Source organism: Podarcis gaigeae (genome assembly GCF_964106915.1).
Source record: "Podarcis gaigeae genome assembly, chromosome: 5".
NCBI lineage: Eukaryota > Metazoa > Chordata > Lepidosauria > Squamata > Lacertidae > Podarcis > Podarcis gaigeae.
The window spans coordinates 79,789,040-79,802,697 of record NC_139681.1 but is presented as its reverse complement, the minus strand read 5'-3'; the positions used below and the strand labels follow the sequence as shown (position 1 = coordinate 79,802,697).

General features: G+C 43.4%; 1 protein-coding gene across 1 annotated transcript; it reads left to right on the top strand.

Moving 5' to 3' along the window:
• Positions 1 to 4,138: 4,138 nt before the first annotated feature.
• On the top strand, positions 4,139 to 12,569 carry SSR3 (signal sequence receptor subunit 3). The gene is made up of 5 exons (XM_083739967.1): positions 4,139 to 4,414; positions 6,748 to 6,874; positions 7,916 to 8,014; positions 8,686 to 8,817; positions 12,171 to 12,569. The coding sequence occupies exons 1-5, from the start codon at positions 4,261 to 4,263 to the stop codon at positions 12,235 to 12,237; spliced, it is 579 nt and encodes a 192-aa protein (XP_083596093.1). The 5' UTR covers positions 4,139 to 4,260; the 3' UTR covers positions 12,238 to 12,569.
• Positions 12,570 to 13,658: the final 1,089 nt, after the last annotated feature.

The following is a 13,658-nucleotide window of genomic DNA, read 5'->3' as shown; positions in this document are numbered from 1 at the left end:
TCAGCTGAGTGTCTGCAAGGCTTGGTTTTGTTTCAGTTGTCGTATTTTTTAAAAAAGCTTAGATTTTTACTAGAAGATCTGCACCCTGCTTACGTGCATAGGAGGCAAGTGAGCCGGGTTGCCCTAGCTCAGGTCCTAGATGTGCCCACATATTCAGCTTGACCAAGTACTTTCTGTGAGGCTTTGTGAGCTGAGGCTCCTGCTCACTGAACTGTCTCCCGCACAAGCTAGCCCTAAATTTGTGCTGTAGGCACTGGCGGAAGAGGCGTGCGGCCCGTGGCAGCACAATCCTGGCGGGGTGCCATTGCGGCTGCCCCCCCCTCGCTGGGTGCCACGCCCCTACGGGTGCCACACCACACCCCCAGGATGCGTGCCACGCCCCCATGGGAGACACGCAAGCCCCACCCCTGCCTGCTCTTTGCCCCCCCCCCCCCCGGTCCCGGAGCATGAAACTCCGCCACTGGCTGCAGGCAGCAAGATTTCAAGGTCCTAATTACATGGGGGACTGCACCCCCCATGAACAGTGACTAAAGGGAGATTAGGTCACTCAAGCCCTTCAGGGAATGCGTCTGAGACACCCTAAGCTTGGCTAAATCAACAGCTCTGGCAGTTGCTATGAGGACCTGTCTTCAGTGAGAATCTTTCTATCATCTTTAAGATCAGCCAAGGGTGCCTTATTGAAGGTACCATCAGAGCATCAATGTGACATGACTGAACAGCAAGGGAACATGAAGAAGTGGGTGCCTCACAGTTGCAGAATGTGCTACTCTTGAAGCTAGTTCAATAATTTTTTTATGAACAAATTTGTGATGCCAAAGGCAGCTTTGGATATCTTTCAGAGCAGTTCACTGTTATCATACAGACAAGACAAGTGACGTAGTTTTGCGTACAGAACACAGCGATTTTCAGAAACACAGTAGTTTTACAAATTTTGCCCCCAATAAATAAGCCCAAAAAGAAGGTAAATAAAAACCAACTCAAGACAAACACATTCGGAACTTTTGAAACCATTGTAACTGTTATTGGTTATGAGAGTTCTAGCTTCATATTAATTAGTTCACTGAAATGTGTGCTCTCTAACCATTGGCCTATCTGTTTAAGCTTATGAACAGGTTGGAAATTAAACAAATTATTAGCAAAGATGGCCTCTGTTAAAAATGGGATCCCATGCTATGGGTGGTAAGGCTTTGAGGGAAGGGAATAGCCAACTGATCACATCTGTTGTGTAGGACAGCAGGACACATGTGTAGCCAATATGGTGCCCTCCATATATTTTTGGACTACAACTCCCATCAGCCCCAGCCAGGGAGGAGAGGAGTTGTAGTCCAGCCATATGGTGAGGACCCCATGTTGGCTAACGACAGCACAATATGCTCACCTACATATTATCCAACACTGAATGGGTGAACGTTTGGGCATGAGACAGTGTACTCACATAGGAAGATGACAGAGAAGATATTGCATACACAAAAACATATCCTCAAAGTAGGCTACATACCAGTCCTCCATACTGGGGAAATCCCATGTCAGATCTGCATTTCCCTCTCCTGTAAATCCATACACATATACCACCGATATTTTCATGGTTACAAGTTAAGGCCCCAATTAAGGATACAACTATATCAAGGCTTACTATTTTGTCTCATGAATTTTACACCATCCAGGAAGGCTTTAAGATCTCACATGAAGTACGTGATGCAGCCCTGCCTGTCCCTTTTGTGAGGAGCACATTAATCTTCTGACACAGCTAAAAACGTATTAGAGACACAAGCTGAACCATGATCTGATTACATTTTCTAAACACGTTGCAGCCTTTGGACTCTTGTGGGGATTCGTCGTGAGTCACGAGACACTTGAAGCATTGTTCCCCACTCAGCGACTCTCCACGGCCCCAGCGACAAGAATTTCATCAGGTTGCAGATAAAATCTTAATGTGTGTATCAGATCAATCAGAGAGTGCATCTGAATATCCCTGCTGTCATTGAACCAATCCTGTTACGAATTCCTTTGTTCAAACTGGGGAACCCCTCCCATACCAACAGGCCTAAGGCATTTACAAGACAAACAATAGAAACCTAAAACCTCAAAGCAGCTCAGGTCAACATGACTTGCAGCCTGACATTGTGACTGTTGTTGGCATATGAGAAGGGACAAAACATTGATCAGGCTTTGTCCCCAGCAACTAATAGTTTGGAAAACAGATGCAAGGCATCAAACTGGGGCATCAAAAATCGTAAATACAATATGGCATATAATGTGCCCAGTGTAGGGTTTCCACATATGGGCTTCGTTAGGGTATCTGCCCATATTACCAAACTAGAAATAAGGCCTGGTTGAATTTCACACTAAACCTTGGCTTGTGATGATAGGAATGAGTTTCAGCAAGCCTAAGGCTTCTCCCTCCCCTTGCTTCCTCCAGTGACCATGAGGAGGAGAATGGAAGTTTCTGCTTCTGTTTTTCCATTCACTGTAGTTTACCATTCTGTCTGAATCCTAAACTGTAGTTAATCTTAAGAGTTGGTTGGAACAAGTCAGCTTCAAAGCCATGTTTTGAAGTCAGCTTGTTTCAAGCATGAAGAAAAAAAGGACTGCCAAGAACTCCAGATGCCAGAAATCTACTTTATTGCAGGCCCAAGGCATTAAATTTATTCTCTAAGAGTACATTTTAAGAAACAGTGCTCACTTTCAAGGTATACTGCTGTTTAACTGCATACTAAATCCAAGCAGTCCCAGATGTACACAGATTGGCTGGGGAAACCCAACCAGATGAGCGGGGTATAAATAATATCACGTCTGCATAAAAAAATGGGTGGTCAGTTTCCTGCGGGCAATAATTCCTCATTAAAAAGGAGTAGTGGTACTGTTGTTCACCACCTTAAGCAACAACTAATCATTAATTTCAGCCATGACAGCACTGTGCTTTCAGTGCTATGGGAACTGATATCAAAACAATAGTACAACTGTCAATGGTTCCTCACAATGGCTCTACATGTCTTACTCAGATGTAAGCCCTATTGAGTTCAATAGGGAATACTCCCAGATAAGTAGTAACCTAATATTGCGAGTCGACCCTGTACAGTTACTTTAAAACACTCATTTTATTTATTCACCACCCACACTGCACCCTTGCACAGATCACACTGATCCCCATGGGCAAAGTGGAGTGGAAGAACCATAGATACAGGATAGCTGGAAAAGTCTGCTCATGATACACTGGAATATCGTGAACACTAAACAAGTGCGAAAGAATATCCTGAACAGAGTCTTACAAGAAAACCTCTGTTCCAGCCTCCCTATGCTCCCAATTATTGCCAGACTTTCAAAGCTAGGCACTGAAAAGCATTGCGGGGGGGGGGGGGGGGAGAACAGCCCGTTGTAGAAAACTTGAGACAGGGCAGCTTAATTTCTCAAGCAATCTCAACAATTCAAGACTTCTACCCTCTTAGTAGACACCTAGCCATCTGTTAACATATAACTTTTTCTACTAATTGCTGTCAGTACAGACAGAAGCAGAACAGAAGGGGTGTATGGAAATAAACAAAAGCCAACTTCTGACCACGTTACAAAAATCACCGCTCCGTTTTCAAAAGCAAATCTAAAACATCGATTTATTTATGCTCTAAAACGGAGGTCGTATTAAACTTCTCCTTCGGAAAGCAGCATAACTACCACTAATAAAATAAAATAAAAAAGATACCTACACGCACGAATTAAGCAGTATTCAGAGTGGGAAAGCAAGAGGTCGCTACCCTATATAACAAATGCACCGTTTATTCTGCAGCTGAGCCAAACCCCAATGAGCTTCGATGCAGAGACTCTGCAAGGCACGCCCCCTCCGCTTTTTAATTCCGGCTGCAGAAAAGAGCCAATAAGACTCTACCCACAAACCCCGCCCCTGAATCCAAGGAAAGGACACGTCAGCCGAGTCCTGATGTAGAGGCTTGGCCCAATTCTCCTTGCTTATTACTTTTTCTTTTTCTTTTTAATGCTACACAGACTTACTCTCTGCTATTATCCAAACACTCGTAGCTCCGCGTTAGAGATAATAATTCTATCGAGAGAAACGGGGGACAGCGGTTGGGGTGTGTGGAATTGACAGGCGGCAGCGGAAGTAGTCTGTGAGGAGAGCGGCCGTTGGTCGGCGGAAGTCCCGCCTCCCAGGCCGTGCGCCGCGTGTGCTTTCGTGGGCGAGTACGGCAGCCGCGCGGGGTCAGTCCCAGTCTTCCTTTCGAGTTCGGGAGGCAGAAGGAAGCGACGGCGATGGCTCCCAAGGGCGGTAGCGGCGGCAGCGGCGGCGGGGCCCGGCAGCAGTCCGAGGAGGAGCTTCTCCTGCAGGATTTCAGCCGTAACTTGTCGGCCAAGTCGTCTGCGCTCTTCTTCGGCAACGCGTTCATCGTCTCTGCCATCCCCATCTGTGAGTGAGGAAGGGCTGGGTTGCCACGTCTCCCTCTCTTCCCCCTGGAAGAGCTGCTCTGTCAGCAGCGGGGGAGGCAGGGATCCAACCCCCCCCCACGCGAGGCTCCTCCCGGGGCGCGGGATAGGGAAGGCCGCAGGATTTCGGGGTTCGAAGGGGACCCCCGAAGGTCATCCAGCCCAACCCCCTGCTGCAGTGCAGGGGGCACAGCTAAAGAGGCCCTGACGGACGGCCCTCCGACCTAGAATCACGGAATTGCAGAGTTGGAAGGGATCCCCCTGGGGTCATCTAGTCCAGCTCCCTTACTGCAATACAGGAATCTGAACTTAAAGCATCCGTGACAGATGAGGCTATTTAACTTCTGCCTGAAAACCTCTCAAGGAAGGTGTGCCCCACCCAGTGTTAGAAAAGGGAGATAGGAAAGCTAGTAGCTAAATGGTGCCTTAAATCTAGGATAAGGGCGCCACAATGCGCTTTTTTAAAATAACAAGAATACAAAGCTAAAAATGAATGAATGGCAGCTAAAATATTAAGTTCATCTTTCACACGGTCTGGTCCTTCCCCTGTGCACCCCCCTAATATTCTTAAGAAGATCTCCAGTCTCTGGAGAGTAGCTGGAAGTGGGAAGGCAGAAAAAGGTCCTCCTTTCCTTCCACTCTGCAGTTTTAATCTGAAATCTTAGGTGCAGTACTGTCACAAAAATGTGCCTAAAACAGTGGGAGTTTGACTAAGAAACTACAACTACTGTCAGAAATTTCTTCCTGGTGTTTAGTCTGAATTTCTTGTAACTTGAATCGGCACATATTCCAACTGTCCATATTGTTCTTAAGCTTAAAATGGCATTTCTTCTTCCTCTTTAGGGTTGCTTCTGGCCTTCTCTTAACCTCAAAGCTGTTATTCACTGTGGACATGCATTGCAGTGGGATATAAGAAATATTATTATTAAAATATGTCTCTCTTTTGAACATCACAAAGAGAATATGGAAGCATCGCTATGTGGTTCATATTATCCACTTCTTTGGTATAGATTGAGTGAGGCAGAAAAGGTGACAGCTTATAATATATACAGTGGTACCTCAGGTTACATACGCTTCAGATTACAGACTCCACAAACCCAGAATAGTACCTTGGGTTAAGAACTTTGCTTCAGGATAAGAACAGAAATTGTGCTCCGGTGGTGCAGCAGCAGCGGGAAGCCCCATTAACTAAAGTGGTGCTTCAGGTTAAGAAAAGTTTCAGGTTAAGAATGGACCTCCGGAACAAATTAAGTACTTAACCCGAGGTACCACTGTACTTCAGGCTCCATGCAAGAATATAGAAGTGCCTGTATACCACTGATTCTCACTAAAGGGGATAATATGCTGATGTGAGACAAATAAACAAAATTGGGGGCTCATCTACATTTCCATTAGCCCATCCACTTCCCTCCTAGTAAAACGCGGTTTAGTGTTGAATTGGAACAACAGCAACTGAGTTTCCTGTGGATGGTTGTTGTGTGTGGGTTTCCTGGGGGAAAGTGGCTGTGCAAAGGCAAAACCACAGACCTGTGCCTAGAAAGCACCAGACAAGCAGTAAACTGCCCAAACCTGTGTTTTCTAGGCACAGGACAAGTGGAAGTGTGGAAAACCCTAAGTCAAGTTTCTAAAGTCTGCGTGTGTTTTAAGGATTTGAAGAGCAAAGGGTTTCAAAAACTATTTAGAATAATAGACCACTAGGTGGCATTGCTACACCTTTGTTGGGTGTTATCATGTTCGTTGACTGTAGTTAGTAAAATGAAAAGAAAAGACAAATGTGCTTGAAATCAGTTTCACACAATGCTTCTGAAGCTATTCATCCTTGTGAATGTGGCATTCTGTTAGTTGTTGGGTCAGTCCAAAGATGGCGTATTTCTTTCACTTTCAGATATTCCCTTTCTTTTATTATTTTGTATGCTGCTGTTCAGGCAAAGGAAGACATATGTGGTAGAAGGTAGAATACAAGATTATCCAAAACAGTATGTAAACTGGAGATACATTGTTCAGTTAATCAACATGAGTAGCTGCCTTATATAGAGGTGGGCCCGTTGGTCCATCTAGCTAAACTGACTGGCAGTGGCTTTCCAGGGGTTAAAACTGGAGACACGTTCTGTGTGTAAAGCAGATGCTCTAGTGCTCAACTGTGACCATTCTTTTGAATGAAGAAGGAAGCTTTAACAAAAAGACAGTATATCTAGTTCAGAACGTCTTGAACAAATCGAGTCATTCATGTGTTGAGGTATTGATGTTGGGCCTGCTGTGCCACGTACTGTGGAGACTTAAAAAATCTTAACCACCTGCACAATGTTTTTCCCTTAGGGCTCTACTGGCGAATATGGCACATGGATCTTGTTCAGTCGGCAGTTCTCTACAGCGTTATGACCCTTGTCAGTACATATCTGGTGGCTTTTGCCTACAAGAATGTAAAGTTTGTTCTTAAGCACAAGTAAGCATTTGGACAGTTCATTTATATTTCTACTGCTTGGGGTGGGTTATGATGTTTATGGGGAAAATGAATGGGAGCTAGCAAACATCTTGTGATATCCCCCTCAGACTACATCACCCTGGCTACTAAAAACCATTTCAGATCAGCCTTGCTGTATTTCTGGAGATGGTCTTTGGAGGGTCTATGAAGCAAGACAGTTCCAGAACTAGGCAATATCCGTTAAAGTTAATATCATAGCTTTATATGACTTTTAATTTTGGACAAAAAATATTTTGAATGGTTGTTTTCTTCGGAAGAGCACTTGTACTTTTACTTAGACCAGGGTGGTCCAACTTTTCGTACCAAGCGGGCCACAATAGTACTTCAACACAGAACTCACAGGCCACACACTGAATTCCATTTCCATATCGTAAATTAAAGTGTTCACAATAGGTTTAATAATACTTAAAAAAACCAATTAATATATATAATTAATAGATACACAATTAATAGATTTAATTATTAAACAGATTTAATACTCTAACAGATGTATGCACTTTTGTTAAGAATGCATGACACAAAAAATAAGGCTTAAAGATTTTTTTTTATCTTGAACGTTGCTGAGGGGTGCCAAAAACGCCTTGTGGGCTGCAAGTTAGACTATCCTGACTTAGACCCTAGTAAATATTCATGTATCCTGCTCCTAGTTGGATGGTTCCAACTGTTTGTTTCTCCTTCAGTGAACTCTGTGTTGTATCTAACAGTTATATTCGGAGTAAACCTACAAACATCAATGGGCCTAAGTTAGTCCTGGCTATTCTTTTCAGCAAACCCATTAACATTGGTTACAACCCTGTGATTGGAACAGTTGAGATGGGGCTTGCCGGCCTTGTGGCTCCGCTATATGGGCAGTGGGTCTTTCACATCACATTCCAGTTCATACCTAATGGCACTTTCAGAGTGATGTGCGGAGGGCATTTTATGAAATGGATAGTATCCTTGAATTTATTGTGATCTCCCCACCCCAAAAACATTGGGAATGTAAAACACTTTCTCTTTCAGAGTAGCCCAGAAGAGGGAAGATGCTGTTTCCAAAGAAGTCACTCGAAAGCTCTCTGAAGCAGACAATAGGAAGATGTCGCGCAAGGAGAAAGATGAGAGGTGATGGTCAAATGCATTGTACAGCTTTGTTTGCAGGCAACCCGAATCACACCCCTCTGTTCATAAAGAGGGATTTATTTCTGTGGTTTTGTGTTTGTTTTGACTTGGCTTGTTGATTACCACCATCTTAATGCCTACTTTGTTTTTCATCAGTATTTTTTTTAAGCAGCATGGTTTGTGTATAGTTCACCATTTTATATAACTTGATGCATTAGAAATGCTTTAAAAAGTGTTTTATCATCCTAAAAAGCTCTTCAGTGGTGCTAGATTGAATACTATTTCATAGCAGGAGATTCAATCTTGCTTTATTAAGTTTGAGTTATGTGTTGTTTTTTAAAAAAAGATCTCTAATCGCTAAAGGCTACATTCAGATAACATTTTTTTCCCCTTTCTCCTGATGCACCCATACCTGATAATTCCAACATTTTATGCAATCTTTCACACAGTGTAAAAACTGCTTTTGGAAATCTAATGGAAGTTTGGCGCTCATTACTGTGTTTCCAAAAAAAACCCCCTGTTTGCCTATTGACAGCTGGCAGGTGCCTTCACTGTACTCCTTTTGACTTAAATAACATAACCTTTTTTTCAGAAACTGGAATTTAGCATCTAGATCATTTGTCAGTGGAAAAAATATGCCTAAATTGTTTGAAATGCTGCTTTTGCCTCTGCAGAATTTTGTGGAAGAAGAACGAAGTAGCAGACTACGAAGCAACAACATTCTCCATCTTCTACAACAATACACTCTTCCTGGTCTTGGTCATCATTGCTTCCTTTTTTTTGCTGAAGAACTTCAATCCCACCGTGTATCCTTTCCTTCCAGAAAATTCAAGTACTTTGAGATAAATGGGTTGCATAAGTCAGGTGCTGTAGCTGTACTCTCAAGGGATATAGTTTCAGGGCCTGTAATTCAAAGAAACCAGATACATTATGGATACAATTCAAAGTGTTGGTGCTGACCTTTAAAGCCCTAAACGGCCTCGGTCCAGTATACCTGAAGGAGCGTCTCCTCCCCCATCGTTCTACCCGGACACTGAGGTCCAGCTCCGAGGGCCTTCTGGCAGTTCCCTCACTGCGAGAGGCCAAGTTACAGGGAACCAGGCAGAGGGCCTTCTCGGTAGTGGCGCCCGCCCTGTGGAATGCCCTCCCATCAGATGTCAAAGCGATAAACAACTACCTGACATTCAGAAGACATCTGAAGGCAGCCCTGTTCAGGGAAGTTTTTAATATGTGACATTTTAGTGTATTTTGCATCTCTGTTGGAAGCCGCCCAGAGTGGCTGGGGAAACCCAGCCAGATGGGCGGGGTACAAATAATAAATTATTATTATTATTATTATTATTATTATTATTATTATTATTATACAGTTGTAGCAAGAACAGACAACCTTGCCACCACAACTGCAGAGCAAATAGTTCCTGGGCACCATGAGGACAAAGCAAATAGTCCTACCAATAATAGAACAGAATATATGGACAGTATTGTGACACTATTTTATGAGTGACTAAATTACAGGGATGTGTGGGGTATAAATAATAAAATTATTAAAAAAAATATTACAGTGACCAGCTAACAGAATGTTACTGAAGTGGAGGTACTTGGGACATTCAGGTTCTTAATCTCTGTAAAACTTTCCAGTCCTGCTTAGGATTCTCCCACCCTCTGGAAAAGTAGGCATTCTAAAAATAAAAAAAAATGCTTTTAATGGCAACTGCCATATGTCATTTTCTGTAAATATTCCTTACCTTTTGTACAGCCACCAGTAACCCACAAACAGGAGGGAGCCTCTGTTGATGTGGGGAAGTTTTTGTGACATCATTGATACTCATTCTAAACTCAGATATATAAACCAATTGCCAAATGGCACCTTAAACCCTGGTTAAAGTTGCCACAGCAGAATGTCTAGGCAGAATTATTTCGAGAAGGAAATATATTATTATCATCACTATTACTCATTTTATTTCTATATTCATTTTATTTTTTTATTTATATTTTTAAGAGAAAATCTCAAAGTGGTTTGTAACGCCTTAAAACATCAAATAAAACAATATAGAACAAAACAGATTAAAGCTTCAAGGAAAATATTTTGGATCCTTCTCTAAGTAACATTTACTTTCCCCATATTTATTTACATACCGTATTTTTCGCTTCATAAGACGCACCTAGTTTTAGAGGAGGAGAACAAGGGGAAAAAAATCTCTCCCTCTCTGCGCAGCGTCCCTTCAGTGAAGCGGCAGGAGAAACAGAGCCCCTTCCATTTCTCCTCCCGCTTTGCTGAAGGGGTGCCGCGCAGAGAGGGAAAGGTGAGCAGTGCCTCTTCGACGAAGCGAAGCCAGGAGAGCAAGAGGGATCGGTCTGCACCCGCTGCGCTCCGGAGGCTTCGCGTTGCTTTCGCTGAAGCCATGGAGCCTGCATTCGTTCCATAAGACGCACACACATTTCCCCTTTTTAGGAGGGGAAAAGTGCATCTTACAATGCGAAAAATACGGTACTTAATTTATAGAGCAGTCCTGTAGCAGAAGTACTCTAGGAAGCCAGTGTGTTTTGGTGGTTAAGAGTGTCAGAGTGGGGCCTGGGAGATCAGGCTACATATCCTCACTCGGTCATGAAGTTCACTGGGTGACCTTGGGCCACTCACAGCCTCTTAACCTACATCGCAGGGTCGTTGTAGGGATTAACTGAGGAGCGGGTGAACCATGTACTCTTTGGAAAAAAAGGTGGGCTATAAATGCCATTAGCTTTTCTGTTTACCTGCTTAAGAAACCTGGAGAGGCCAGCCAGATGGAGATTTCAGTCGCCAGCCCGGCGTCCAGAGATCTCCACATGGTTGCAATTGGGTAATTTCTAACACTGTTCTAGAGCTGTTTCAAGGGGTCAGTGTTTCCCCATGGGCACAAGTACTGCTGTTTGTGCCAAGGTCCTGCACAGTACAGGTGAGCTGTGTGTAGGCCTTACTCCAGATGTGATTTCCTGCAGGGCTTTCTCCAACCAGCTTAACTTTATATGGGAGTCCAGTGATAGGTTTTCTGGCGCCAGGTAGGATTGCTTTTCAGCCACAGTGGCACATTCCACAGCTGTTCCATAGGCCTGGGCTATAGGTACCGGGGCAACAGCTTATTCTCCTGGAGGGTTGCTTTTGAGGAGCGGATGGGTGGATGTCAAGGGTCTTGCTTCCCTCTCCAGTTGCGATTGCAAGCCAGTCCTTTGACCACAAGCTCCTCTATTTACACAGAATCATAAAACAGCAAAGACCTTATGAAGAGAGCACAGCAGAGGTTATATTTTCTGAGAATCCTCCGGAAGAACAATCTCTCAAAGGACCCATTGATGGCCTTTTACCATTGTACTGTTGAGAGTGTACTAACTTAAGGTCTGTGTGTGTGGTTTGGGAGCTGCACGGTCAGGGAAAAAACAACGCTGTCCAGGGTTGTAAGGACTGCAGAGAGAATAATTGGGTGCACTCTTCCCACCTTGGATCAAATCTATGCTTCCAGGTGTCATAAGAAAGCTTCAGAGATTGTGCAGGACCGTGCGCACCCCAGAAATGATCTCTTTCAGCTTCTGCCTTCTGGAAGAAGGTACAGGATTATAAAGACTAGGACTACCTGCCTGAGAAACAATTTCTATTCAAATGCGATTTTGGTTTTAAATGCAGTGTAAGGTAGTCTCTATGGGAGTATATTGTATTTAAGGGTTTTGTATCAGAGTTTTTAGGGGGCTAACCAGGCTGGGATAGAAGGCTTGTTGGTTTTTGAATGTCTGATGTAGATTCCCCCCCCCCTCCCAGTTTCGTTGTTCTGTATGGGACAGTGACAAGAAAGATTATTGTATCGTATCATAACTGCACTTGGAAGGGGCCCTGGGGAGGTCATCTAGTCTAGCGCCCTGTGATGCAGTGATCTTCTTTGCCCAGTGTGAGGCTCAAACCCACGACCCTGAGTTTAAAGAGTCTCACACCCTACCAACTGAACTATCTCACAGGCCTCTTGCTTCTGGGATGGGATGCACAGTACTGGGTTTGATTCTTGGACTTGGGATAATAGATCCCTATTTATGTAACACCCTGTTTTTGTAGCAGTTGTGATGGTAGTGAGCATTGGGAGATATACTTACCACCCTGAGTCTTTGGGCTTTCATCCTTAACATGCTGCTTTATCAGAAACTACATCCTGTCCATCAGCGCTTCGTCTGGATTGATTGCTTTGCTGTCTACAGGTTCCAAGTAGACAGAATTGTTTGGATGGGTCAGTCCTATCCAGTCACACTCAGCAGCCTGGATAGAGAGGTGTTGCTTTTTTATAGCTTGAAAACATGAGAAACCATTTTTTACAAGAAAACAGAACGGAAACACAGATTATGGTTCCTTCATAAAATAACAAAAACGAGTGCACCAGGTACTGTCATTTTAGCTCATGAAATTGTTTTTCAAAACACAAATATGTTACAAATAAGTTGCTCTTTTTTCTGCCAGTGAGTGAGATGGGCTTTGTTGACTTCGAGCAGTGACTTCATCTCGTAACCTTTTGTAATCATGTTTGAATAAAAGCTTAAAAGAAAATGCAGCCTGAAGCTTCTAACATTGTGATATTGTCCTGTTTTCTGTTCTCTGCATTTCAGTCTTTAAAGAAATTTTCACTGTGTTTAGTTGAACTTACTCTTAGGAAAATGCATAGAATGCAGCCTTTGCCCGGCTTTTCCAGTCCCTTTATCCTGTGCGTAAGGAATGTCTCCCTTCTTGCTTCCATTGCAGAAAAGATTCTCACCCTCATCATAGGGTGAAAACTGAAAATGTGAGTTTCCATCATCTTATTTGGTTCAGACTTGTTAATTCACAGCAGTTGCCAATAGTGAAATAGCATGCCATAGAAATACATCCTACTTTAATTAAAACTGAACTCACCCTGTGCTAAACTGAAATGAGATGAATCTGAATATTCAAGTTTAGACCCATGTTTCCCTTTCTGTATGCACCTCTAAATGCTATATATCTGATATACTGCAATTCCCGAATCTGCTACATGCAGTAGTTTGTCTACCCTCCCCCCAAAAAATCACTACCCTTCATATTATAACAAGCAAACGGAAGCAATGATTGAAGCTGTAGCAAAGAGGACAGAAGCTTAACAAAAGATGATTCAGTTAAGAGGAGTGATCACTGATATTAATTTGGTATAAATCACTGTCTAAAGAAATTTTGCATGTGGGATGTGCGAGGCTTTCTCCAGTAGTAGGAACCCTAGGATTTGAAATGAAACTGCATGCAACAGTCATCTAAGAATTTAAGTCTGCAAATGAGGCCTGTCAACCAGATGCCCAAAACAGTTTTTCTAGTATGAGGTCACAAACAGTTAACATTTCTTTATGGAAAGGTGGGCTGCAGGTTCACCACTTCTGTGCAAAAGTTATCTTTCATTCTGCTGGGCAGCACCCCCCCTTTTTTGTAAACTCTGCTTCCTTTCGGCCAGTGGTGACCAGCTGTTTGGGGACTACAATTCCCATCATCCCTGACCTCTGGTCCTGTTAGCTAGGGATGATGGGAGTTGTAGTCCCAAAACAGCTGGAGTGCCATGTTTGGCCACCACTGCTTTAAGCCATGCTGTATCCTCAAAACTATTGAAAATAAGCTAAATTCATTGTTATATGGCAG